Below are 27,940 nucleotides of genomic sequence, written 5' to 3'. Positions count from 1 at the left end.
TCTCAGATCTTGGGGATCCCCAAGCGTGGTGCTGAGCTCCCTCCTTCTCTTCCACCGAGCCCATACAATCTCATGATTTTAAGCACCTTCTGTTTGTATTTCAAATCTAGACTCTTCCCCCACCTCTGGCTGGATTCATACATCCATCTGCCTGGGCCACACATCCTCTTGAATGTGTCACAGACAGCTCATAATGTACACATCTCAAACATAAAGCATAGGCTCCCCGCTAAAACTTGCCCTCTCAACCCACATTTATCAGAGCCGCCATCAACACAACTGCTCCAGTTGGCAACTCAGGAGTCATCCTTGATCCTTCCTTTCCTTTTCCCAATCTATCAGCATATTCTGTTATCTCTGCCCCCAAAACACACCTTCCCCCTGTCCACTTGTGTCTACTGGCCCCAAATCCCCTGAGTGCAGACCACCTGCCTCCCTGCCCTGGACCCCTGAGGGAGCCCCGCCTGTCTGTCTGCCTGGCTGTTCCACAGATCAGGTCATCATCAAGAGCCCTCTTCCCAGACTGATTGAACACCTACCATGTGCCAAGTGCCAGGGGAACAAAGTGAATGAGATAGACTATCTCTGCCTTCCCTCACTTCCAATAGGGGTGAGGAAAAGAGGGTAAATGGACAAAATGTGATAAATGTTATGAAAATAGACAAAAATCCACATAGCGTGGTCATGAGGGGTATTCAGAGTAAATGATGTTCAGGCTTAAACTTTGAGTCGGCAAAGCCTTGTGGGCCCCCTCTAAGGGGCTTTGGGCTTTCTAGGAGACTCTGAAGGATTTTAAGCAGAAGAATTATATAATCTGCTTTATGTTTTAAGAAAATCCCTCCAACTGCTGTATGGACAGTGAATCTGCTGGGGTGAGGTTAGAGCAGGTGGAAGGCACTTGTTGGCCAGGCTGCGTGCATGGCTCTCAGCCACGGCATGGAGATCAGCCAGCTGGATCCACACGGACGGACGGGATGGGCTAGGGTGGGGTAGTAGGGAGTCGGGTGGGTGGCTCCCCTGGGGAAGACTGAGGCTGTTTCCAACGTAAATGGAAAGAAACCTGAGCAGGGAAACAAAGTCAGAGCTGCCCTGACTGGGCACTGTTCAGAGCATCCTGGGGAAGAGATGAACTAGAGGGGCTTCCCTGGTGGTCCAGTGGTTAAGAATATGCCTGCCAATGCAGGGGACACAGGTTCCATCCCTGGTCTGGGAGGATCCCACGTACCAGGGAGCAGCTAACCCCTGAGCTGCTCACCTGTGCACCTAGGGCCCGTGCGCGACAGCAAGAGGAGCCGCGACGCGGAGCCGGCTCGCCGCAGCTGGGAAGAGTTACCCCGCTCACCACAGCTAGAGCGCCCACCCACAGCCATGAAGGGTCAGGGCAGTCAAAAACAAAGTAAATGCTTAAAGAAATGAGATAGATATCTCCCCTGCCCTTGAGAAGCTAAGGGTGTGCTGAAGGTGACGGAGAAGTAAGCACATTAGTACAGATCAGCCCAGCCTGGTGCTGCGGGAGTGAGGGCTGGGATCCGCCGGGAAAGGGTTTCTGGAGGAGGTCACATGGACACTGTGAGGTTTGAATGGAGAGCAGGTGAGTAGGCGTGATCCAGGCAAAACCTGTGTGTGTGTGTGTGTGTGTGTGTGTGTGTGTGTGTGAGAGAGAGAGAGAGAGAGAGAGTGTGTGTGTGTGCGTGTGAGTGTATGCACTTGGTATGTGGGTGGGGGAACATTCCAGACAGAGCGAGAAGCTTGTGGACAATGGGAATGACTCTCACTCCATTAACCCAAGCATGCATGAACTTCATTTTTATTCCAAGACCCCATTCCCCTGGGCTCCTCCCTCCTCCCGCAGGGTCACGGCCAAGCTGCAGGGGTGTGTGCCATGCCCAGATGTTGGCGGGGATTCGGCGTCGGACACAGAGCCAGTTCTCAATCCCAGCGGTCCGGGTGGCAGCAGAGCCGTCCTAGGTCATCTGCGTGTCCTGAGTCCTTGCACCCTGGCAGCTCCCTGCCCTGTGGCATCTTTCCTTTGAGTGGGGAAGGAAGGAGAGCCCCCAGGTAAGGGAGGGAAGTGCCGGGGGTCAGGGAGACTCAGGTAATAATTAACAAGTAGGAGCCCTCTGCATTTGTAAGGCAGTTTACTCTGGCTAGTGCATAGCAGAGTGGAGGCTGGTGGGGGTGGAGGAGCAAGGTGAGGGTGGTCCCCACACATCCCCTGTCCTTCATCCATGAAGAGGGGGGTGGCCAGGACTTGACAGGTGTCACTGCTCTCTCCAGAGGAGGTGGGCGGGCTTTTTAAGGCCACCTGGGGTCTCACACCTTCACTCTAACCAAATCATGCAATAAGACGTCTTCTAGGTTGTTTGGGGCTCTCATATATCTGTCCTGTCAACAGAGTAACTGAGAGTAACAGGTACCAATGACTAGTCCACATCTTACCCCCAGCCTGGGGCACCATGTCTTCCCTGGCAGACAAGGAGGGAATGATACACAGCCCTGGAGAAGGAGGCTCCTGCTTTTGATTTAATTGAACTTAACTCCTTAGCATTAGCTGGGCAATTTGCAATTTGACAAGGAAACCACAGCTCTGGGAAGAGGTTTAACAAGGGAGTTAGAGCTTAAGTATTTGCTGTTCCATGTGAAGTAGAAAATAAAAGTGAAGGGAAAATAAAAGGGACTATTTTAAAAAAATATTCAAAAGCTATCCTCAAAGTGGAGTATATCACCCTCTCCAAACTGGTTCTTATGTTATATCTTTGATGGTTTTGTTTGTTTTTTGGCCATAGCACATGGCTTGTGGGAGTCTCTGAGCAGGGGTTGAACCTGGGCCCCAGCAGTGAGAGCATCAAACCCTAACCAGTGGACCACCAGGGGACCCCAGTTTTGTTTGTTTGTTATTGGCCTGATGAGACACCAAGGCTGGAAGGAAGCTGCCTCGGGGCCTTTGCACGTATGTTTCTTCTGCCTGGAAGCCCTCCTTCCTCTTCTGTACCTGGAAACCATCTGTCCCCCTTGATGCTCCTCAGGAGTTCCCTCCTCCTGGAAGCCTCCCCTACCGTCTCAGCCTTGATCAGAGCTCCCACATTCTCCTGGGCTTACCCCAGTTGTGGCACGGGCCGCTCTTGCACCATCTGCTTCCACGTCTGTCCCCGCCCTCTGACGGTGAGGCTGGTGCGGACAGAGACTGTTGTATTAGACGAATCAGCCTGCTCACAGGGCCGCACTCTGCCCACTCTCTCATCCTGCCAGTTCTCTTTGTGTGCCTTTCTTGCCTTAAATAACTGTAATAGTAGTTTTCTTGTCCTAAAGGTGATATATATTCCTGATAGAACTTTTTTTTACATGCAGAGGAGCAAAAGAAATTCAAACCAGTCGCTTCACCACCATCACCTCTCCATCAAGATAATCACTGTTCCCATTTTGGCATATTTCTTCCAGCTTTTTTTCTGTGTCAATCATTCGTGTTTATTTTAATGTTATCAATTTGTTGATAGGGTCTGTGTTTTCTCCTTTTAATGACTCGTCAATATTCTTCTCCTGTTAAATTTACTCCAAGGAGGTGGGCTCGCAGGTCTTGAGCTGGGATGCCGGGTAGAGGAGCTCTGCCCGGAAGCTGGGAGGGTGCGGCCCTGGGGGTCAGGACTGCTGTGTGCAGAGGCGGCGACAGAGCCTGGTGCTGTCACAGATGCATCCCGTCCAGCCTCACCTGTGGGTTTTCCACGCCACACCTGGCCATCAGTACCATCCACTGCTTCCACGACGCAGGCTGCTCGTGCTGGGATTTCTCCACTTCCGCTCAAAAGATGGTTGCAATTACTGTCTCACAGCTTGTCACAAACCTACATCAGACTTCCTGACTGGCTTATTTCACTTAGCATAAGGACTCGAGGGTTTCTCTTTGTTGTTTTCCTTGTTTTTCTTTAATGTGCCTGACACAGGGTTGTGTGGGTGGGTTAAGCGGAGCCGATCAGACCAGTGGCCCGAGGTGGGGACCAGAGCCAGGAGCCGTGACCAACCCTCCCAGCACTGTGGGGTCTGGGAGGGGTCCCGTTCTGGCCGCAGTCTAAGTCCACTGCCACTGTGTCTGCCACCTCAGTTCTGGCCTGACCCCGGACTCAAATGGAACCTCAGCACATCCTGTCACCCCAACATGCCCACCTCAAGCTCACCCAGATCCGCCACTCCATTTGCAGAAGCCTGGATTCCCGGGTCACCTGGGGACATCCGAAGACCTGCTGGGCGTGGGGTGGGGGGCAGTAGAGCCCACCCAGCACGTGGACCTTGACTTTGGTTTTTGCCACCTTGCGCCAAAGCCACTAGAGGGCAACAGTGCTCCATCTTCTAGAAAGAAACCTCCGCTCCCTCTTGAGGAGGCGCCAAGAAAGCCCCCTTTACTGGAGCGTGGGACTTCCAGGTCACTGGCCAATGTGGGGATGGGGAAAGGTGATCCCAAGGGGAGGGAGCCCCCACCCAGCACCCATGGCCGCCCTCCAAGGGCTACTCCCTTGCCCTTGGCCCATCCTTCTGTCTGTCCCTCCTGGAGCCCTGTCTTCAGGAGAAAGCCTGTCCAGGAGCCTCCGGGTAGCGGAGTCGTGGGAACCTCTTGGAGGAAGAGAGGCTAGCTGGAGCAGAAGGAAAATGTCTCTGGGGACCTTTGCCCGCCCTGGACAGCTCCTTAAACAGCTGCCCGCAGCCTCTGTGCTCACACCACTCTACTGCGGACCCCACTTGCTCGGTCCGATCCTCTCTGCTTCCCAACTGCTGTCCATCCTCCACAGCCCAGCTCTTGGGTGACCTCCCCAGGGAAGCCTCCCCCAGCACTGGCGCCTCTGAGAAGAGCCCTGGGGAGAGGGAGTAGGGCTGAGAGCAAGGCTGGACTGGAAGAGATGGCCCTGCAGTTGGCTCCAGACAGCTTTGGGACCACCTGCTGGGGACAGAGGCTTGAGGGAGACCTGGATTGTTCAGAATTATAGAGAAGATTCCTTTTCTTGTGGAGGTGGGGATGACCCTGGTGAACGGAGCAGCGACTCAGCTACGGCCAGGAGCTGAGGGTGGATGGGGACCGCCAGAGCATCTCCCGGGTATCTCCCTGCCTCCCTGCCCTGCGGTGGCATTGGGCATCTTCTCCCAGAACCCCGTCTCCATGGCTCCACTGTGGGGCAGATCCCCCCTAGGGGGTGCCAAAGGGGATGCAGGCCAGTGCCGATTTGAGGATGGCCAGGGGGCAGGCAGCTCCGCGCTCAGCTCACTCAGTCGGGGGAGGCCTGGCCCTTCCCACGCCCTTCCTGGAATGCAGGGTTGCTCCGGGGAATTGAACGAAAGTGTGACTTTCCCTCTGGAGTCTGAGGTCAGTCAGCCTCCCAGGCCGGCCAGCATTCTTGACAAGGAGCCAAAACAAGCCAGGGGCGAGGGGCTGGGGCCAGCTCAGAGGCCTGGGAGCCCCCGCCACCTGATGGCCCCTCACTTTCATTCCTTGTGGGTAGGAGGTGTTGCTACTGCCAGAAATTCCACGCTGCGGGAGGGAGGTGTTGAAACCAAGGTTCTGCTGTTTGGGAGTCCCGGGCTGGTCACTCGCAGAGGCTGCCAGCCGTGTCCTGAGCCCACTCCTTGAGGTAGTACAGGCCCAGAGGGAGGTCCAGGGGACTGCAGGGGCAGAGGTGGCCCCGGCCAGGCTGGGACCGGGAGGACTGACAGGGGAGTGGCGTGGTGGGCCTACAGTACCGGCAGAGACAGTGACCGCCACGTGGGCACAGCCGATGTGCCAGCCCCTTCCTGACACACAGCAGCCTGGTCACCCATGGGGGCTGGCACCCTTCCCTCAAGGATGCAGAGGCTCAGAGAAGGCCCGTAACTTGCTCCACAGCAGAGGCAGGACCTTCAGGCCTGTCTGCCTCCCGAGCCCGTGTTCTCATCCCCCGACCCCACCCCATGCTGGGCTGCATCACACTGGGTCCGCCTGCTGGGAACTGAGAAGCCGGGATGTGGCCCCCTCACAGGGCTTCCCTGGTGACTCAGTCGGTAAAGAATCTACCTCCAACGCAGGAGACCGGGTTTGATCCCTGGGTCGGGAAGACCCCCTGGAGAAGGGAATGGCTGCCCACTCCGGTATTCTTGCCTGAAGAATCCCATGGACAGAGGAGCCTGGCAGGCTACAGTCCATGGGGTCGCAAAGAGTCGGACACGACCGAGCGACTAAGCTTTCACACCAGCTCGCTCAGGACCTGGGGAGCGAGTGCTTCTATAGCCCCACCTAGAGGCAGTGAAGAGGCGCAGAGACGCGCCTCCCGATCTCATCCGCGCAGATGTCCTGATGAACGGTATCCCCTGGAGGCATCTTGGGGAGACCAAAGTGCCCCAGCTTATTGTTCTGAGTGTGGCCATGACCTCCGGCCTGTCTGGCTGACTCCTGAGTAGTTCCCCCAGACTCCTCAAAGGATGGCCGAAGTCTTTCCCTAGCATGGGAGAGAGGCAAGAGGGGAGTCTGAGGCTCTGAATTCAGAGAGAAAGGTTTAGACCTGGGCATGTCATAGCCAGGAGGGGCAGGGGCTGAGGAAGTGGGACCAGCCTGCTCAGAGCACTCTGTTGCAGCTGCCCCAGGGGCTTCTGGAAGCTTCTCCTGGGTGCATTTAACAGCCAAGATTGGGGCTTGGTTCCCATAGCTGGATGCCTGGAAAGTTCATGTTTTCCACATCTCTGTGTGGGAGCCAAGATCAGCTTCCAAGAGCCAGGAGACTCGAGCCTGAAGGGAGAGGCAAAGATTTTCTGTCCCTGGAATTGGACTAATGGACATTATGTAAGTTAAGGACCCAGCCTGACACAGCTCTTCCCTCTCCTTGACCTTCTAGGTGCTGAGTCTGGGTCCCTCCCCTCCTCTTCTCTTCCGTCCCCTCCTCTCTCACTTTTCCTTCTCTCTCTTCTCTTTCCCCTTCTTCTTTTCCTCCGCATCCACTCCCCCACCCCACACATAATTTACTCGCAGACAAGCTGTGATGCCATGGAAGGAGCCAGACTTGATTCATATCCTGGGCTCCACAGCTCACAAATTGTGTGATTCAGGTAGGGCATTGCACTCTCTGAACCTCTCTTTCCCTGTCTGTAAAATGGGACCATAATACTTCCCTGAATGGCTGTTTGTAGGGCTTGAAAACACAGGTGCATGTGTTTTAGGCCCACTTGCCCTGGAAAAATCACTAAGTTTAGATTCTGGGAAATCATTACTAAAGTAAAGATAAGAGCCAGTCAGGATGGCTGCTATCCAAAAGTCTACAAGCAATAAACACTGGAGAGGTTGTGGAGAAAAGGGAACCCTCTTACACTGTTGGTGGGAATGCAAACTAGTACAACCGCTATGGAGAACAGTGTGGAGATTCCTTAAAAAACTGGAAATAGAACTGCCATATGACCCAGCAATCCCACTTCTGGGCATACACACCGAGGAAACCAGATCTGAAAGAGACACGTGCACCCCAATGTTTATCGCAGCACTGTTTACAATAGCCAGGACATGGAAGCAACCTAGATGCCCATCAGCAGATGAATGGGTAAGGAAGCTGTGGTACATATATACAATATTACTCAACCATTAAAAAGACTACATTTGAATTAGTTCTAATGAGGTAGATGAAACTGGAGCCCATTATACAGAGTGAAGTAAGCCAGGAAGAAAAACACCAATGCAGTATACTAACACATATATATATGGAATTTAGAAAGATGGTAACGATAACCCTATATGCAAGACAGAAAAAGAGACACAGATGTACAGAACAGACTTTTAGACTCTGTGGGAGAAGGTGAGGGTGGGATGATCTGAGAGAATAGCATTGAAACATGTATATTATCAGTTGTGAAACAGATCACCAGTCCAAGTTGGATGCCTAAGACAAATGCTCAGGGCTGGTGCACTGGGATGACCCAGAGGGATGGGATGGGGAGGAAGGTGGGAGGGGGGTTCAGGATGGGGAATACATGTAAATCCATGGCTGATTCATGTCAGTGTATGGCAAAAACCACTACAATATTGTAAAGTAATTAGCCTCCAACTAATACAAATAAGTGGAAAAAAAAGATTTCATCTGCTAAAAAAAAAAAAAATTAAAAAGAGAAAGAGAAGAAACTCTTTTGTTTTTGAGAGGCCATAGACTGTGGGGAAAAGTTACTCTGTCTGAGTCATGGTTTTCTCTCCATTTGTTTTGGTTGCTAAGTCGTGTCCAACTCTTTTGTGACCCCATGGACTGTAGCCCACCAGGCTCCTCTGACCATGGGGTTTCCCAGGCAGGATACCGGAGTGAGTTGCCATTTCCTTCTCCAGGGGATCTTCCCAATCCAAGGATTGAACCGCCGTCTCCTGCATCGGGAGGCAGGTTCTTTACCACTAGCACCACTTGGGAAGCCCTACCACATAGTAAGTGGTCATTAAACGGTTTGCTATTATCATTGATTGTTGTCATGCAGGAACCCAGGGAACGAGGGAAAGAGAAATCTCCATATATATACTGTGGCAAAACTCCCCTAAGGCCAGCTGCATCAGGGATGCTCAGGGTCAGGGGGTGGGCTTTGTATTCTGAAGCATTAGACAAGAATATGATGTGACTGAGTTCATGGTCCAGCTTGAACTTCCAGGAAAAAGAAGGGTGCTTAATGTAATTATCACCAAATGGTTCAGAGCCTTTGTGACTTGGATTTGATCCAGGAGCCTCAGAACTGCACTGATCTGAACATGTCTGGTTTGGAGGCTTCCTTCCCTTTCCAGATTGGTTGATTCTTGAGGGAAAAGGCCATGTCATATCTAGCTTTGTATCAGGTGTGGGTATGTGACAGAGATTGGTTCAGGGGATTAAGCTTTTCACCGAAGTGGTCAATGGAAATACAGACAGCCCTGAAACTTTTCAAAAGAGTTACTAAGCTGGCATGATATGAGTAAGGAGCTCCTGGAGGATTTCTTTGTTACCACAAAGGGAGAGCCTGCCCAATCATGATGTCAACCAAGAGGACAGTAGAACTGAGAGACAGGAGTAGATATCCAATAACCTCATGTGAACACCTGGATCCAGCCATTCCTGAAGCTAGAATGATTTGTTTAGCTGTGTGAGTTTTTTCTTAGGTTTTTTCTGGAGCTGGGTTTCAATCTCTTATAACCAAAAGAACTAAGATAAAGATGGTCTTTTATTCCCCCCCGTCCCCCCCGCCCCCGACCAGTTTCCTTAAAAAAAAATCTTGATTATTAGATGGCATCCAAGAAAATATCTCCTGGCTCAGTAGAAGTGGCTGATATCATGAAAAGGATACACAGAAGGAGAGAAAGAAGCCTATGTTCTGGGCAGACTCTGCCTTTGAGACCTAAGGGATAGGGTGCAAACTGTACCTCTGAACTGTTTCGCCTTTACTCTGGAGCAGGCATTTGTTGTCGTCACTAAATTGTGTCCAACTCTTTGCGACCTCATGGACTGCAGCATGCCAGTCTCCTCTGTCCTCTGAGGGAGCAGGCATACCTGGGATCTAATACTAATTATACATTGGAGGGAGTCTGGTTTCCTCCCTGTCAATTAAGGAGACAAATATTTTTGTGAAGATTCATTGAGAGAATGTGTGCAAATCATGATTTCTTCTGTTTAATAAATCCTGGTTCATTTCTCTTTTGCCCCTAAAATTCAATGTCACCAAGCTGGGCTGTTCTAACAAGTCAGGAGGAACATGCCTGGGCAGTAATTTCACTTCCCCCTTTGCCCCACGCCTGATACCACTGTAAAGTTCCACCCCAGAAATCTGGACGCTAAAGCCTGTCCTGGAGGAAGCCCAGCCAAACTGGTCAGCCTGGCCTGGCCTCGCCTAGAAACTTACAGGTCCTTATCTCTACCATGACTAAATTTGGATCTCAAATGCAGACAATCAGCCTGGGAATTTCTGATGAACTGCAGCAAGGGCCAGTTGTTCCTGTTGGTTTTTGCAGAGTAGAGAGATCATTTTTCCTAATAAGAAGTTTAAAAGTAATAACTGGTTATTAAAGAAAAATTGGAAAACATAATGGGAAAAAAGTTACCAATAATGCCATCACCCAGATACATTCCCATGGGCATTTTGCTTCTTTTCTTTTGGTCATTCCAATGCTTGGTCAGATTTTGAGGCTATTGGTCATTAATTTTTTAAAACATCCATGAAATCAGAGTGTATGTGGAACACTGTTTTTTTTTTTTTTTTTTTTTGGTTATTTGTTTTAGTTTTGTCTTTTGAGTTTTTATTGAAGTGTAGCTGATTTACAGTGTTGTATTAGTTTCAGGTATTAAGCAAAGTGAGTCAGTTATATATACATATACATTCAGTCTTTTTGTTTTAATTCTTTTCCCACATAGGCCATTACAGAGTATTGAGTAGAGTTTGTTGTGCTACACAGCAGGTTATTATTAGTTACCTATTTTGCACATAGTAGTGTTTATATGGGGCTTTCTAGGTAGCTCAGCTGGTAAAGAACCTGCCTGCAATGCAGGAGACCCCAGCTTGATTCCTGGGTTAGGAAGATCCGCTGAGAAAGGCATGGCAACCCATTCCAGTATTCCTGCCTGGAGAATCCCCATGGACAGAGGAGCCTGGCAGGCTGCAGTCCACGGGGTTGCAAAGTCAGAGCGGACTGAGTGACTAAGGGCAGCACATCAGTGTCTGTATGTCAGCCCCAATCTCCCAAATTATCCCACCCTCCTCTCCTTATCTCCTGGAAATCATAAGCTTGTTTTCTACACCCATGATTCTACTTCTGTTTTGTAAATAAGTTCATTTGTACCCCCGCTTTTTTAGATTCCACATATAAGCAATATCACATGATATTTGTTTTTCTGCGTCTGACTTACTCAGCATGTTAATCTCTAGGTCTATCCATATTGTTGCAAATGGTTTATTTCATTCTTTCTAATGGCTGAGTAATATCCCATTGTATATATGTAACACATCTTTATCCATTCCTCTGTTGATGGACATTTAGGTTGCTTCCATATCCTGGCTATTGTAAATAGTGCTGCAATTGGGATTCATGCTTGCTTTTGAATTATGGCTTTCTCTGGGTATATGCCCAGGATTGGGATTGCTGGGTCATATGGTAGTTCTATCTTTAGTTTTTTAAAGAACTTCCACACTTTTCTCCATAGTGGCTGTACCAATTCACATTCCTACCAACAGTGTAGGAGAATTCTGTTTTCTCTACACCATCTCCAGCATTTATTGCTTGTAGATCTTTTGATGATGGCCATTTTGACCAGTGTGAGGTGATATCTCACTGTAGTTTTGATTAGCATTTCTCTAATAATTAGTGATGCTGGGGATCTTTTCATGTGCTTTTGGGCCATCTGTATACCTTCTTTCAAGAAATGTCTATTTAGATATTCCCCCATTATTTGTGGGTTGTTTTTGTATGTGCAGTTTCATATCTTGATTTCCCCAGTATATTTTAATATAAACATGTTCTTGTGTTATAAACTGTTTGCTGAGTTCCAAACGCTGTGCTTGGCACACCACTTGAATGAGCTCAGTAATACTCATGTTCTTCCTAAACCAGGAGCTCTTATTATTCTTGCTTTGTAGGTGAGGAAACTGAGACACAAAAAGGTTAAGTGTCTGGCCCAATGTCGTGGTGAGGACCTGGCTGTCTGGCTTCACAGTCCATTAATACCTGGGGATGTATCTGTACCATGTTTTAGTCAACATTTTTTAGACATCTATTGTTCCTCCCTGCCCAGCTTTCCTTCTTCATTGCTCCAATTTTTCCCTCCAGTCGGTGATTCCCACCCTCAACTCTTAATTTAACAGGTGTGGCTATTGGGTGGAGGTGAGCACAGCCCTGGCTTCCATGATTGGCCAAGGAAGGGGCACATGATCCGGTTTGGTCCACTCAGGGATTGCTCAAAGGCAGGATGTAGCTTGGACCTGCTGTCAGCTGTCTCCTAGGGCTTCCTGGGAATGGGGGACAGACCACATCCTGTTGCAACTCTTCAGATTCCAGATCAAAATGCACCCCCAGTGAGTTCTTAGGTTTTGATATGGAACTTCTCAGTTAGTTACCTGAGCCTTTTAATCTCCTCAAAGCCAGTTCCAGCTGGGTTTCTTTTTTTTTTTTTTTTTTTTTAAGAATAGTAAAAGATGTTTATCGGTTTCCACAATCAACAGTCAGACAAAAAGTAAAAGATAATTACAATTGCAAGCCATAGTGGAAACATGATTAACCTAACAATATAAAATAATTACAATCTGGGGGGTTAAGTAGAGTGATGTGGTAAATGGAAGTGCATGTATGCACGTGTTTTCATCCACTCAGCCAGTCTAGTCTATGTTTTTCGGTTGGTGCATTTAATCCATTTACATTTAAGGTAATTATTGATATGTATGATCCTGTTACCATTTTCTTAATTGTTTTGGGTTTATTTTTTTATTTTTTGTTTTGGGTTTATTTTTTTTAGGTTTTTTCCTTCTGTTGCATTTTCTGCCTAGAGTGGTTCCTTTAGCATTTGTTGTGAAACTGGTTTGGTGGTGCTGAATTCTCTTAACTTTTGCTTACCTGTAAAGTTTTTGATTTCTCTGTCAAATCTGAACAAGAGTTTTGCTGGACAGAGTATTCTTGGTTGTAGGTTCTTCCCTTTTATCACTTTAAATATATCATGCCATTCCTTTCTGGCTTTTAGAGTTTCTGTTGAGAAATCAGCTGATCATCTTATGAGAGTTCCCTTGTATGTTGTCTGTTGTTTTTCCCTTGTTGCTTTTGATACTTTGTCTTTAATTTTTGTCAGTTTGATTACTATGTTTCTCAGTGTGTTCTTCTTTAGGTTTATCCTGCCTGGCCCTCTGCACTTCCTGGACTTGGTTGGATATTTCCTTTCCCACTATAGGGAAGTTTTCAGCTACTATCTCTTCAAATATTCTCTCAGGCCCTTTCTCTCTCTCTCCTTCTGAGACCTCTATAATGCAGCTGTTCGTGTTTAATGTTGTCCCAGAGGTCTCTTGGGCTGTCTTCATTTCTTTTCTTTCTTTTCTCCCTATTCTGTTCTGCTGCAGTGATTTCCACTGTTCTGTCCTTCAAGTCATTTATTCGTGCTTCTGCCTCAGTTTTTCTGCTATGGATTCCTTCTAGTGTATTATCCATCTGTTTGTCCTTTAATTCTTCTAGGTCTTTGGTAAACATTTCTTGCATCTTCTCCATTCTTTTTCCAAGATCGTGGATCATCTTTACAACCATTATTCTGAATTGTTTTTCTGGAAAGTTGCCTATCTCCACTTCATTTAGTTGTTTTTCTGGGGTTTTATCTTGTCTCTTCCTCTGGGGACATAATCCTCTTCATTTTGATTAGCTTTCTGTGATATAGTTTTCATTCTGGCAGCTACAGGATTGAGGTTCTTCTTGCTTCTTCTGTCTGCCCTCTGGTGGATGAAGCTTGTGTAAGCTTCCTGATGGGAAAGACTAGTGGGAAAAACTGGGTCTTGCTCTGGTGGACAGGGCAGTCCTCAGTTAAACTGTAACACAATTGTCTGTTGATGAGTGGAGCTCTGCTCCCTCTGTTAGTTGTTTGGCATGAGGCAACCCAGCCCTGGAGTCTACAGGCTCTATGGCAGGGTTAATGGTGACCTACAAGAGGGCTCATGCCAAGGGGCACCTCCCAGGACTGCTGCTGCCAGTGTCCCAGTCCCCACAGCGAGCCATGGCCACTGCCACCCCCTGCCTCCACACTAGCAGGTAGGTCTGGCTCGGCATCTTATGGGGTCACTGCTCCTCTCCCCTGGGTCCTGGTGTGTACAAGACTTTGTTGTGCCAAGACTGGAGTCTCTGTGTAAGTCCTATGGTCAAGTCCCACTGGCCTGCAAAGTCAGGCTCCCTGGGGATTCCTATTACCTTTGCTGGATCCCCAAGCTGGGAAGCCTGCTGTGGGGCTCAGAACCTTCACAACACTGGAAGGACTTTGGTAGAACTTGTAAGAACGCTGTGGCAAGATGAAGAGAGCGCCGGAGTGTTAAGAGGCTTTATTTGGCAATCGCTCCCTGGCAGAGCTCCCAGGGAAGAACAGGGGGGAAAGCGGGAGTCTGCAACCTGCGGGAAGCGGGGTGGGTGGGTGGGTGGGGGGACACACTTATATACCCTGGCGGATGCGGAAGTGGCAGGACCTTTCCATATATGGTTAGAATCTGGCTCTAGGGTGCTGATTGGACTTTTCGGTCTCGTATCAGTTTTTGATTGGCCGGAGTCTTGGCGCCTTCGCGTCCATCATTCCGCCTGGCAACGGGCTGTTGATTGGTGGATGTCTTATCCGGGACTTTCCGCGGGGGCTTCTCCGTCAGCATTTTCCGGCTGGCGCTTTCCCGCCTGCGGTCAGCGTGACCTTTCAGAACTATTCTCCATTTTGTGGGTTGCCCACCTATTGGGTATGGAATTTGATTTTATCATGATTGTGTCCCTCCTACGGTCTCATTGCGACTTCTCCTTTGTCTTTGGATGTGGAGGTATCTTTTTCTGGTGGGTCCCAGCATCCTCCTGTCAATTATCCAACAGCTAGTTGTGATTATGGTGCTCTCACAGGAGGAGATGAGTGCATGTCCTTCTATTCCACCATCTTGAACCAATTTTCATGCCAGCTGGGTTTCTGTCACTTGTAACCAAGAACTCTGACAAGTACAGTTGGTTTTCCACATTTGCAGGCTCTGCATTTGTGAATTCAACCAGCCTCAGATGGAAAATATTTGAAACAAAAATTCCAGAAATTTACAAAAAGCAGAACTTGAATTTGTTGCACTGGCAGCATTTAAATAGCGTTTGTGTTGCGTTAGGTACTCCAGTGTCATGCCACTCCAGTGGTCATGCATGGATGTGAGAGTTGGACTGTGAAGAAAGCTGAGCACCAAAAAACTGATGCTTTTGAACTGTGGTGTTGGAGAAGACTCTTGAGAGTCCCTTGGACTGCAAGGAGATCCAACCAGTCCATCCTAAAGGAGATCAGTCCTGGGTGTTCATTGGAAGGACTGATGCTGAAGTTGAAACTCCAGTACTTTGGCCACCTCATGTGAAGAACTGACTCATTGGAAAAGACCCTGATGCTGGGAGGGGTTGGGGGCAGGAGGAGAAGGGGACGACAGGGAATGAGATGGTTGGATTGCATCACTGACTCAATGGGCATGAGTTTGAGTAAACTCTGGGAGTTGGTGATGGACAGGGAGGCCTGGCGTGCTGTGATTCATGGGGTCGCAAAGAGTCGGACATGACTGGGCGACTGAACTGACTGACTGAGGTACTCCAGAGATGACTTAAAGTATAGGGAGGATGTGCATAGGTCAAATGCAAATACTACACTATTCTATAGAAGTGATTTGGGCACCTGTGGATATTCCAAGGTGGGGTGGTGGTGGTCCTGAAGACAATCCTGTGAGCAAAGAATGATGAGGGACAACTATAAACCCTAGTTATTGGTCATTAGGGTTGTTTCTAGTTTTTCATTGTTATAAATAATGCTGTAATGACCATCTTTAAATATGGAGCTTATCCTCAATAAGAATTAGTTCCTGAGGATATTTTCTTAGGAGTTACTCAGCAAAAGGTTTGAATATTCTTAGGGTTCTATAGACATTTTGCAAATTATTTTCTCAAGGCTGGCAATGATTTGTATCCCTCACCTCCACTCCCCAACAATGTAGGTAATTGTGATTTTTTAAAACAGTCCTGAAGAGACTTTCTTTTTTAACAAGCCAAAGTTGTATTTGTTTTCTTAAACAGGAAAATTATGTTAATATAAAACAAATAAAAACAGACAAAAATCAAAACACACAACACGCAAAAACACAACACACAGGACCAGTGCAAACCCTTCCCAACCCACTGCCCTCAGGTTTTGAAACCTTTATTACAGATCCCCAAAGATTAGTCTGTGCTGGAGGGTCACAATATTGAATCAGAAAAATAAGAAACAAGACATTTCTAAAAAGGTCTGTACACAGGTAGTAGAGGGGCGGGATGGGGAACATACACTTCTTCACTCCAACATCAAATACACAAGGCCGAAGTTTCAGTGATTACCACACATTTCTAGAACACTACCATGTATGCTAGTCCCTGGCCCACTTTTTAAAGTTGCTCTTAAAAAGGATTAAAAGTGCACGGACGCTTTCATAAGGCACGGACAGATTGTTGTACAAGTCATCTCTTTAGAAAGACAGTGAGACAATTAGACACGGAGAGAGGCCGCGTGTTCCTGAGCCAGAGCCTCTCTGCCAGAACCAGGGCAGAGACCAGAGTGAGCGGCGGAAGGAGACTGCCTCTCATTTGCCAACTTTGTGCACTGGTTCCCTGGCCACTTGGGGATTGATCTCTAGCCACCAGTCCCAAGGCCTGAAAGTAGCAGGTAGCTCTTTCCCCACATCTCCCTCCCTGGCAAGGCCTGAGGGCCATCATTAGTTGGTGGGGCCCTTAACGGTTCTGCCAAAGGCCATTTCAGCAGAAGTTTGCTGACTGTAAGGTGCCTGGCATTCCTAATGCAGAGAAGGGTTTCTGAAGTGTGCGGGGGTCTCTGGGTCTGGAAAGCAGTTGTGTGCTAAGACAGACCCCCAAGGCAACAGAACAGCCAAGAGAACCCTCGAACTCTGCCCCAAATGTCTCATGATGTCCTTCCCTCTGACGTCAGAGCTGGGGTCCTGTCCCTCAGTTGGTCCTCCTTGCACTCCACAGGTAGTAGATGCTCAGCACATGTTCATTGAATGACTCTGCGTGCACGTGTACATGATGTTTTACCAAATCCTTGAACACTCATAACCAGATCTCTGGACTGCTCAGGAAACCTTTAATGAGTACCTACTATGTGCCATCATAGGACCCAGCGCTGGACAGGTCAAATACAAGTCTGCAAATCTGTCCACTTCCTGCTCTGTGCCATGTGCTGCCTGCAGGCTCGTCTTTAGGCCCAGTTCCCCGTCCCTGTCTCCAGAACACAGGCCCTGCTGACCAGGAGTTGTGGATGGCTGAAAAAGTCTTGTAACACTTCAGGGAGCAGCTGCCCCAGGTAGCTAAATCCCAGGAGACTCCCAGTTCCGAGAATGGGCTAGACAAAGGAGTTTATCTTGACTTGGAAACAGCCAGATTTCTCTGGTGGCACCAGATCACAACAAAGGGGGCATCTTCCGGTATCCCCTCCCCCTAAGGGGGCCCCGCTTAAGAGGGTGGTGGTCACAGGGCCCAGGAAGGTGAATGGGACATGGCTTTCCCCCAGGTTGCCCCAGACGGGTGCCCGCATGTACTAGGAAGAGGCCAGGAGAAGGTGGCAGTGGGCAGATGAGCCTGAAAGAAAGGACATGGATCTTCCCAGGCTTCGGGTGGCCAAGAGGCGTCAGTCTGGGGCTGGAACCCTCACACAGGAGCACGTGCCCGGCTCTCTCCAGGGGCTGCCCAGGCGAGCTTCGAGGAAGAAAACTCAAGCAATTTCTTGAGCTTTCTGGACCTGGGGAGAGGCAGTGGAGAGTGTGGGATTCGGCACCAGGCACCACCAGGCTTGAAGCCCAGTCCTGCCACCTCCTGCTTCACTTTGTGGACCTCAGTTTTCTCACCTGCCAAATGGGGTAATAGCAGATCCCACTGATTCTAAAGAACACAGCTTTTCTACATAACTTGTCTGAATAAAATGAATTGTATAGCTGTGGCACCTTAGAGTTAAAATTGGCAGTATTTTTTCCCTTAGTGGCACACAGAGTGGTGTAGTTTATAATCGGTGGTGTCTTCAATGTGGTACGAAGACCTGCCTCGCAGGATTGGCGTGGGGACGCGCCTCTCCAGTGCCATGCAGGGAACATAGGGCTGCCAAATAAAGGACCATGGTTCCCGTCTCTTTACTCCTGCCCCTTCTCCAGACAGAACCTAGAGGGCAGTGTGGGCAGCTTCTCTGCAGTACTGAATAAATCAGTTTAGAGGAAACGTCTAAACACCTCTTTAACTCCTCTTGGAAATGGGGATGCTACTAATAGCGGCTGCAGAGCGAGTTACACAGGCCATAAGCTCCCTCCTTCCCAGGTGACAAGTTGCCAGGCACATGTCCTGGTCTGCCCTGGGTCCAGGCCCCAGGTCGCTGGATTCCTGGCCACGGCTGCACTGAGCCAGGCTGGAACCCGAGGTGACAGGAGAGAGGCGCTGGCTGCAGAGACTTCCGGGGCTCGTGACTGTGGCTCAATCCAGGCAGGGGAGCTGCTGCCTGGAGAACACCAGCCCGGGGGGTGATGAGCCCTCTCCTGGGGCCTGTGCATGGCCGTGCCCACACCCAATACGAGGGGAAAAAATTCAGCTGACCAAATTCAGCTGGGCACTGAGCACTGCCTAGGTTTGCAAACTCTTAATTTGGCAAATGATGGAGTCTCAGTTGCTCCCCTGAAGGTTCTGCTGTGAAATTAAAATCTGGGTGTAGTTCCCAAGTTCACAAGGGGAAAAAAAAAAACAAAAAACAATCAGGGATTCCTGCAGGGGCAAGAGGAGGGTTTCTGAAGCTGAGAGCAGGTCAGAATACCAAGCGAAGAAGCAGATAGTCCAAGACCCGGAGCACCACAAGGGCATGGACTGACTGGCCTTATGAGACTTGATCTACAGAAGGGGCCTCCAGACACCCAGCAAAATATGTTGTATGAATGCATAAACTCTGAATGTCCTCCTTTCCTTGTCTTCCTCAATAGATGAGCAGATTAGGAACTGGAATAAAAATACCTGTTCTTCACAAGGTGCCTTGGACTTTGTAGAATGTTGTGCTGGTCCTCCCAAGAGCTCCGGCGTGGGCAGGTGCTAGGATTCTTCTTAGACAGATCGGGAAGTGAGAAAGAGAGAGGCTCGGGGCCCTCCCTAAAGACACAGCACAAGACAGGGAAGAGGTGGGGCCCAGACGGGAACTGCAGGCCTGCCAAAGGTCTGGGAGTCTGCAGAGACGGGCCCGGCAGGGGTGAGGGGGTAAGGGAGGGGAAGCAGGGCCAGGGGCCTAGAAAATGCCCAGCAAATTGCCCTGGGGAGGGGGAGAGTCACAAGGTCAGCATTTTCAGAGAGTGTCTCAGTTTCTAGCTAACATCCTAATGATCAGGTAACATCTCAGTAATCAGCAGGGGAAGATGAGCTGAGAATCAGAACAAAGATGGTGGCAAAGCCGCGCTTCCGCCCTCTACTTGGCAGCAGGTCACCTTGGTGATGCTCACAGCTGCTGGCGAATGCCAGGCCTAGCATTTCAGCAGGAAAACGAGAGCTGAGGAGTGGCCCTTTCCAACCCCAGGGGGCTCTCTGGTATCTAGGATTCTTTCCCTCCCCCAGGAAAAGGGGACCTGTTGTTTTCTTTTCTTGGAGATGGTGAGGGTGGTACAGACTGAAAGCATTTACGGATGGAGTCAAGGGGTGTAGCACTTATTATTAGGTGGCCTGGGGGCGAAGGGGTGACAAGGCTTCTAGAGGGGACACCACCCAGAGCTCTGGCCCCAGCACCCATCAGAACTGCTCTCGGACACTGAGAGACTGAGTTAGATACTAAAAAAGCAAATTGTTCTTTTAGGTTCTCCACCCACCTACCCCCCACCCCCACCCCCGAGGAGTTGCCGCTTTGGAGCTGTAAACAATGAGCTATTTTTTCCTCGCCTTAGAAAATCTGAGTGTCCCTTTCCTATACCATCCGTGGGAGTTCTGTTTAGGTGCAGGTTCCGTATATTCAAAACCAGCTGACGTCATAGCCTCGGAAAGTGAACAGCTTCTTGTCCCGCTGCCGTCTGGGCTCCAGATTGCACATTCCTTAGTGTTAAATAACCTCCTAGAGCCCGGATCCCTGGATAAATACCAATGGGTTTCTCTCAGTCATTCTCAGCCCACCCCCTCTCGCACACACACTCAACCAACCCCAGCAGAAGGCATTGCACGCAGGACAGGCTCCCAGCTGAGATCACCGGGGGACGGCCTTTTGGGGACACAGCACTTTCAGGCCAGAAGCAACCCTCACTTGGACTCGGGCCCCCGGGGGCCTCATCTCCACGACTGTCACGCCGTGCCCACCACTGCAGGGTGGCGGGCGAGATGGCAGGGCCCTTGGGCTCCCTGGCGGCCATGGTGGGTGCCTGGCCCAGGGGGGTGGGCTTCAGAAAGCTGACCTTGCTCTGGTCAAGGCCCGCGGGCGGGCCAGGCTAGGGCCTGTAGATCTTAATGACGTCCTTGATGGGCCGCCGGCAGATGGGGCAGCAGGCCCGGGCCTGCCTCTTGAGCCGCAGGCCGCAGCCGTGGCACAGGCACATGTGTCCGCACGTGTAGATGACCGTGTCCACCTCGCCGTCGAAGCACACTGCGCACTCGCTGTTCTTGCTGCCCGCCAGCTCGGGCGGGGAGAACGCGGGCGACACGGGCGGGCTCAGCGGGGAGCTGGGTGCCGTCACTGCGGAAAGGGAGAGCAGGCAGACCTCAACTCGTGGTTCCCAGGGGGGCTCTGCTGGGCAACCCCAAGAGGGGAGAGGCTCTGCGGCAGAACCCATGGGGGGACAATTCTGGGAGACACGGATTTCAGTTTTTCTTCCGGGTTTTGCCCCTTTTCCTATGCTCTTCCCCCAAGCAGCAAGCAGCGTTATCACCCTTTGGAATGCCACATCCAGATGTTCCTCCTCCCTCCAGGAGAGGGCGCGGGGGTGGGGGCAAGGTCAGGAAGGGCTGGCACTGCCCCCAGTGCAGCCCATCTCCCTGCACCCCCGAGGCTCCACACGTCCTTACCCAGGGATGACTCAGATGCTGAGGAGGACTGGTTGACACTGAAGGCCATGTCGGAGTCGCTGTCGTCCTGGGAGCCGCTGAGGGACCCTGATGGGGATGTGGTCGCAGGGCTGGACTGCAGGGTTCCTGAGACCAAAGAGACTCCATCAGGGACATGGGAGGTGGGCTCTGCTCTGCTAGTCCCTGGCTCTTCACTGCTTTGCACCTTCACTTCTCATGGATCTAATAGAGGACAAGGATTCTGCCAAGAATTGATGGCATCGTACAAGTGGGGTAGACATCTGGTCTGTGTCGGCCTGACCTCCATTCTTGTTTCAGAAACAGCACTGGAATTTTGTTGGAGGTACTACTTCACCCTCATGCACACGATCCAGGCCAAGCCAGTAAGAAAGAACTTCTACCCTTGGTCTCAATGGTGGTTCAGGGAAAGTGAAAGTGAAAGTTGATCAGTCGTGTCCGACTCTTTGCGACCCCATGGACTATAGCCTGCCAGGTTTCTTTGTCCATGGAATTCTCCAGGCCAGATTACTGGAGTGAGTTGCCGTTCCCTTCTCTAGGGAATCTTCTCAACCCAGGGATTGAACCAGATCTCCCGCATTACAGGTGGATTCTTTATCATCTGAGCCACCAGGGAAGCCCAGGAATACTAGAGTAGGTAGCCTCTCCCTTCTCCAGCAGATCTTCCCGACCTGGGAATTGAACCAGGGTACCCTGGAGAAGGAAATGGCAACCCACTCTAGTATTCTTGCCTGAAGAATCCCATGGACAGAGGAGCCTGGTGGGCTACAGTCCATGGGGTCGCCAAGGGTCAGACACGACTGAGCGACTTCAGTTTCACTTTCACCACCTCCAGCATTGAAGGTGGATTCTTTACCAGCGAAGGGCACATAACTCAAGCAAGGCCAACAAGCCCAAATTCTGTGATTTTGACTAGCACCACTAGGAAAGAAGGGACCCATTCCTTTGAGAGAAAAGCCTGGTGCTGTAGGGTGTGCCTGAGAGTGAAGCCAACACAGAGGAAAGTAGAGCTTTGAGATGGAAAGAGAAGTAGAATCCTGATGACTACTTTCAGCACCTAGATCCAGCTGTTCCTGAATCCATCCAATACACTCCTAGACTGCTACGGTATGTGGGTACTCCCCAAATTCCTTTTGCTTAGGGCCCTGTGAGTGGGGTTTTGTTACTTGCAACTAGAAGACTCCTGACTAGTGTTCAACATGGATGGGTTTTCTTCCCTGAACTGTTGGTTCAGGAAATGATGGTTATTTCTGATGTGAAGAGACACGCCCCGTCCTGTGCCCTACTAGAGGACTGATGGACAGATTACAGCACCAGGGCTGCTGTCAGATAGGGATCAGGAGGGCAAGTCTCTGGCCTCCAAATGCAGTTCTATCTTCTCCTCTTGACTACTCAAAGGTTCATCCTGGTTCTCCTAGGGGTGCTGGAGAGGCGGAGAAGGACTCTAGGCTTAGTTCTTGCAAAGCCCCAGTGGGAACTCGGGCAACTTAGTTCAGGCTAAAATGATGACTATGTCTGATGGTCCCTTAAACAAACCCCAAACCAACCAAATGACAACCACTGCCACCCTGTTCCTCCTCTGTCCTCAACTAAACAGCAAGTCACTGTCATTACTAATGCTACTTACTAAACATGCTGCATGTGGCAGGCACCTGCTAAAAGCATTGTATGCACCTCATCATTTCATCCTCACAGCCACACCATGCAGGTCATCGCTACCTTTCTACACTGAATGCATCTTCATGGATAATGATACTGGTTTTACAGGGGTATCAGGAGGATAAAACTGAATGACGTGACATATGAAGCATTCATTGTTTCTGTCACTGTTTGGACTTCCTAAAACTCAAAAACAGAGCTATGCTCTCTGGAAGCCTTCCCTAACCACCAGCCCGGCTCCACCAAGCTGGAGAGAATAGAAGCCCCTCTGCTGTAGCGAACATCACACCCTGCAAATCTCCATCTGGGTGCCCGAGAGGATGCGAGGAGGTCCAAGGTCTGTATCCAGTCCTCTGCCCTGCCCATCTTGGGAGCTCACGGACTGGCCCATAGCTGGAGGCGGGGTGCACTCCGTGTTTATGTGTGGCATGAATGAATGCAAAAATCAATCTCAAAATGTGGTGGTTCAAGCCTGCATCCTATTTTCTGTGGATGATGTTATTCTCATTTTCCTCTTTTAAATGTAGCTGTATTTTCTTTATCTCTGGCACGTAATATACTCTATATAATGTGAAAACATGCATATAATAAAGCATAATAATGGGGGGAAAAATTCCTAACACCAGTGGGTTACTTGGGTTGGTATGGACAGGGTGTGGTCCAGGGATGAGCATCCCCGGTGCCTTGGTTAGAAATGCATCTTCTGGGGGCCCACCCCTACTGAATCGGAAACTAAGTGGAGGCCAGACGGTTCTGCTGCGTGCTCAAGTCTGGGGGACTGCTGGCTGGGTTTCAGTGGCTGCTGGAGCTGACACCTATCCAGCGGCGCCGGGTTGCCCCGCGCACGCGCAGTCGGGGACTCACCGAGGAGGCGCAGCTGGCCGGCGGCGCCGCCGCGCACGGCGAAGAAAGCCCAGAGCGCCTGCGTGGTGTCGACGCAGAGCAGGCGGCCGCGCGGGCGCCCGTTGACGCCCAGGAGCACGTCGCCGCCGGGCCGCAGCGTGAAGCTGAGCGCGTCACCGCCGCTCGGCACCGGCCCGGCGCGCGCCACCACCCAGTACTCCTTGCGGTCGATGAGCGCGTCGGGGTCCGCGGGCAGCTCGGCAGGCCGGAGCCCGCCCGGGTCGCACGAAGTGATGCCGAAGGCCAGCGCGCCGGGCGCCGCCAGCCCCGGGCGGCCCACTTCCACGAAGAGGCTCTCGCCGGGCCGCAGTGGGCGCTCGGAGAAGACAAGGGTGCGGCCGCCGTCGGGGCGCGGCGCGCAGGCCACCTTGCGGTCGAGCGATAGGCTCACGTCGGGCCCGCGCGTCGCGTGGAAACGCAGGTCGGCCTCGAGCAGCGCCGGCGACGACGAGGGCCGCTGGCGCTCGCGGGGCCCGCACGGGATGGCAGCGGCCGCGTGGTCCGCGGGGGGCGGGCCTGGGGCGCGGCCCAGCGCCAGGTGGCCCAGCTTGGCCACCACCTGGTTGTTCTCGAGCTCGTTGTTGTCGAAGTTGGCCGCGTCGTGGCTGCTGGGCGGCAGGCAGGCGCTGAAGCGGGCCTGGCCTAGGCGCGCGGGCGTCAGCGTGTCGGCGAACCCGCTCTCTGCGTGAGGAGGGCAAAAGAAGGGCGGTGAGCGCGAGGGGAGCAAGGCAGGCCGTGACCTCCCCGCGCCCCACCCCACCGGCCCCGCCCTTTATTTTTCTGATTCCTTCCTGGGCTTATTTAAGATCTCCCGGTGCGTAGAATTGGATTAAGCATTGCTCCGAGCGCACTGGCATAATCGTATCTTTGGGATGTTCCGACTAGGCCCTTCCTCCCTTCTTCTTCCTCTTCCTCGCATCCCTCCATCCTTTCCTCTCCCTCCTTTCTCTCTTCTACTTTCCCCCTTTGCAGCTTCTTCCTACCCCCCCCCCCCCCCCGAGGATTTTGAAGATGTAAAGGGCGTTTCAAAATCTTTACTCTCTGTCTCCCCCAACGAGTACATAAGCTCCAAGGGAAGGAGCAAACCCTTGAGTTTGTGGCCTCACTCTGTGACAGGGTGTTATTTTAAGCTCCTTTTCACAGATTCTCATTTAGTCTCCTGCTACCTGTGAGGTGTGTACTGTTACCACCCACCATTCAGCAGAGAACGGAGCGGAGGCACACGGTCTAGGGAACATGACCAAGGTCGCCCAGCAACTAGGTGACAAAGTCAGGCCTGGACCCCGGGGCTGCCAGGTTCCATGCTGCCTCTGAAAGAAGGCCTGCCCTCCTCACTGCTGTGTCTGCAGCAGGGAGCACGATACCTGGGTGCTATTCGAACTTTTAATGTGTAAGGTTTCTGCAAGAAAGGGACTCATTTTACAGAAGAGGAAACCAAGGGGGAGTTTTTTGAAAGTCACAGTCATGAAAATATTTTTTGAGTAACTTAGTAATATGAAAAAATGCTCTTGATCTATATTAAGTAAAACAAATAAAAATAGTGTTTGTCATCCAGTTAATACATGTCTTCATGCTTTGGTAGATTACTTGTTGATCATCTCCCCACCTACACTGTGGGTCCCTGGAGAGCAGCGTCTGTGACAGTCTATTTACCACCAAGTCTCAGGGCTTAGCAGAGTTGCTTGGCAGATGCCTTCATTATGATGTAGTATATTAGATGAGTAAGTGAATGAGGTCTCTGGAAGAGACTGACTGCCAGTCAATAACAGAGATATCAGGGAGAGAAAGAATTATTTTGAAATTTTGTGATAAAAAATATTCTTAACACGTAAATGAAGCAAGAAAAACTGTTTCTCAAACTTTTAAAACTGGACCACTCCAGCTAAGATTTTCTTAGCATTCTGTCATTTATATCACAGGAAAAAATATTTCTTTCTCTTTAGTATTTCAGATATTGTAACAGTGAGCATGATTTTCAAAAAGCATACCTGAACCCCTGGTGAGAGTCTCATATGTTATTCCCTACCCCGACTCCTTCCATCACCAACTCAGTGGACATGAGTTAGAGCAAACTCCGGGAGATGGTGATGGACAGGAAAGCCCAGTGTGCTGCAGTCCCTGGGGTCACAAGGAGTCAGACGTGACTGAGCGACTGAACAGCTCCCTCCATTTACAGGGCAGAGACTGCAAACTGACCATCCAAGTTCTGGTGGTGGTTCACAGACCTGTCTGGCTGGCCTACTGGTGTTCTTTCTTGGTTTTGTTTTTTAAACCTGTTAATTTTGAAAAAATAAATGCATACAATTGATTATACAAAACATAGATAATCATTGCTTTTTACCCAGATTCAACAATTAGCATTCATGACCAATCTTGTTTCATTGATGCCCCCATCAGTTCTCCCTCCTATTATTATTTTGAAGCAAATCCTAGACATGTCATTTTATCTTAAAAAATTTCAGTATGTCTATATCAAATTTAAAGACTTCTTGTCATATTGTGTGTGAGAATATGCTTTTTTCCCAGTTTGTTTGAATGAAGATCCAAATAAAATCCACTCATTGTCATTCGTTTCTTTTAAGCTATGGATGTCTCTTCTTTTTTCCCCTTCTGTTGGTTTGTTAAATAAATCAACACTTGATCTTTTAAAAAAAAATTTTTTTTTTTTTTTTTAATTAGTGGCTAGGACTTGTGAGTCAAGATATTTTACTTTAAACTGGATTTGCAGCCTCTTTTGGAAAATCAGTTCTGGTAACGCAAGGGTCTGAATTCCAGCATTTCACCAATGGGTGAAAGCTTGCTCCCTTTCCCCATGGCCCTGAGCTGGCCCCTTCACCCATCTCAGCTACTCGCTTGGGCTCTGTGAACATTTGAGTTTGTCTTGTGTTAGAGGATGCTTCCCCATAACATGAGGGAAGAAGAACGATTTCAGTTTGGTCCTGAGAAAAAGTATATATGTGTGCATGGGTCTCTATCTATCTGTCTATACTATTATATGTGCAGAGGAAATCAAGGTCTAGAAAACATAAAATGTTAATGGTTATTATTTCTCAGGTAGGTAAGGTTATGAGGAATTCAGATTTTTCTGTATTTTCCAACTTTCCTACAGTAAACATATATGCTACAAAGTTTTATCATCAAGACCCCCTATATTTTTAAAAATCAAGTTTTCAATTAATATTTAACAATGTGGGGAACTCCCTGTGATATTGAACAACAAAGAATACTAAACTGTATGATTTGGTTCTAATTATGTGGGAAATGTGTTCATGGGATGCATAGGAAGAAACGAAATAAATAGAAATTTCAGGGTGATTGTCTCGGGTAGAAATTTGCTTCTTAAGTGTTTTCAGATTTTCTCACTTTTCTTTAATGAACATATGTTGATTTTCTGGGCCTTCCCTAGGGGCTGGTGGTAAGAAAATCCACCTGTTAATGTAGGAGACATGGGTTCGATCCCTGGGTTGGGAAGATCCCCTGGAGAGGGAATTGGCAACCCACTCCAGTATTCTTGCCTGGGAAATCCCATGGACATCACAGTCGCAAGAGTAGGACTAAAGAGTCAGTGACTCGCAAGAGTCAGTGACTAAAACAACAAAACAACTGATTTTGTAAAATCAGGGAAAAACGAGTAAGAGCAGACGAACACAAGCAGTTGTTTTGCAAAGGCATTTAAGACAAGGGGATGTTTTCGGGAGCCTCTTGGTGTAATGCATTTTCCCAGGGTTGCCTGCATCCACAGGCATCCTGTGAGGCCATGCCCAGAGCTCTTCCTCCTTGCCCCTAAGAGTGCCACAGAAGAGCCCATTCTTCAGTAGAGCGCCCTAATTAAGGTCACGGCCTGGAGGTAGGTACACTTAGGTTCAAGTCTTGGCTTCAGCCGTTCCTGACTACGTGACTTGAGGTAAGTCACTTCACCTCTTGGAATCTCAACTTTCTCAGCTTAAAATGGAATAATGGTGATACCTGCCCTCCACACTCCTACCCATGTTGTTACAGAGATTAAATTAGATGCTTTTGTAGAGTCCAGCAAGCATGGCACAAAGTAAGTGCTCAAAACATGTTAATTATCATTATTCCTTCAACATTTGTTAACAAAATGTATAGAGTGCTTGCCAGGTGCCAAGCAGCGTGCTGGGCCCTGGGTGAAGAGAACGAGCTGGCACGGAGCTCCCACTCCAGTGGGAGGGACAGACGGTAATGAAGCATCTGACGGAAAACTAACTCCTCTTCCAAACTGTGACGAGTGCCACCATCACAGGTGAGAGCTGCCATCACAATGCTCTGAAAAATGGGAACATGCCAGTAGGGGATTTCGGAGACTCAGAGGCAAGGTGAGTTACTCCAAGCCCCACAGCCAGGCAGTGACAGAACTGGTATTCTCTGAGTGTATCAAAGGTCAGAAGTGGGGCCTGAGAATGGGTCAGAACAGCCCTCTTGGAGCCAAGACACAAAGCCTGAGGGAATGGTGGCTGGGGGGTGGAGCGTGAGCATTCCAGAAGAAAACAGCATGTGTGAAGTCTGAGACAGTGCAAGCTTGGTATTTTTCCAGGCTAGCATTACAGAGTGTGTGATAGCACTTAACCTCGGACCTGGCACACAGTGGTCCCTCAGAAAGGCTGGGTCTCCTTGCTTTGTACAGGGAGCCAA

The 27,940-nt window shown here is 49.8% G+C and overlaps 1 protein-coding gene across 1 annotated transcript in view; it reads right to left on the bottom strand.

Annotated features, from left to right (window-relative positions):
- Positions 1-15,962: 15,962 nt before the first annotated feature.
- The window catches only part of NEURL1B (neuralized E3 ubiquitin protein ligase 1B), a 44,308-nt gene continuing 32,330 nt past the window's right edge, over positions 15,963-27,940 (bottom strand). Inside the window, exons 3-5 of the mRNA XM_061129480.1 lie at positions 23,252-23,971; positions 20,711-20,836; positions 15,963-20,381 (exon numbers count right to left, since the gene is read on the bottom strand). Of these exons, the coding sequence (XP_060985463.1) occupies positions 20,137-20,381; positions 20,711-20,836; positions 23,252-23,971 (1,091 nt within the window). The 3' untranslated portion in view covers positions 15,963-20,136. The remainder of the gene's footprint in view (positions 20,382-20,710; positions 20,837-23,251; positions 23,972-27,940) is intronic.

The sequence above is a fragment of the Dama dama genome, chromosome 25 (assembly GCF_033118175.1).
Source record: "Dama dama isolate Ldn47 chromosome 25, ASM3311817v1, whole genome shotgun sequence".
Classification (NCBI taxonomy): domain Eukaryota; kingdom Metazoa; phylum Chordata; class Mammalia; order Artiodactyla; family Cervidae; genus Dama; species Dama dama.
Note: the sequence above shows the minus strand (reverse complement) of the source record. Positions and strands in the feature narration are given on the sequence as shown.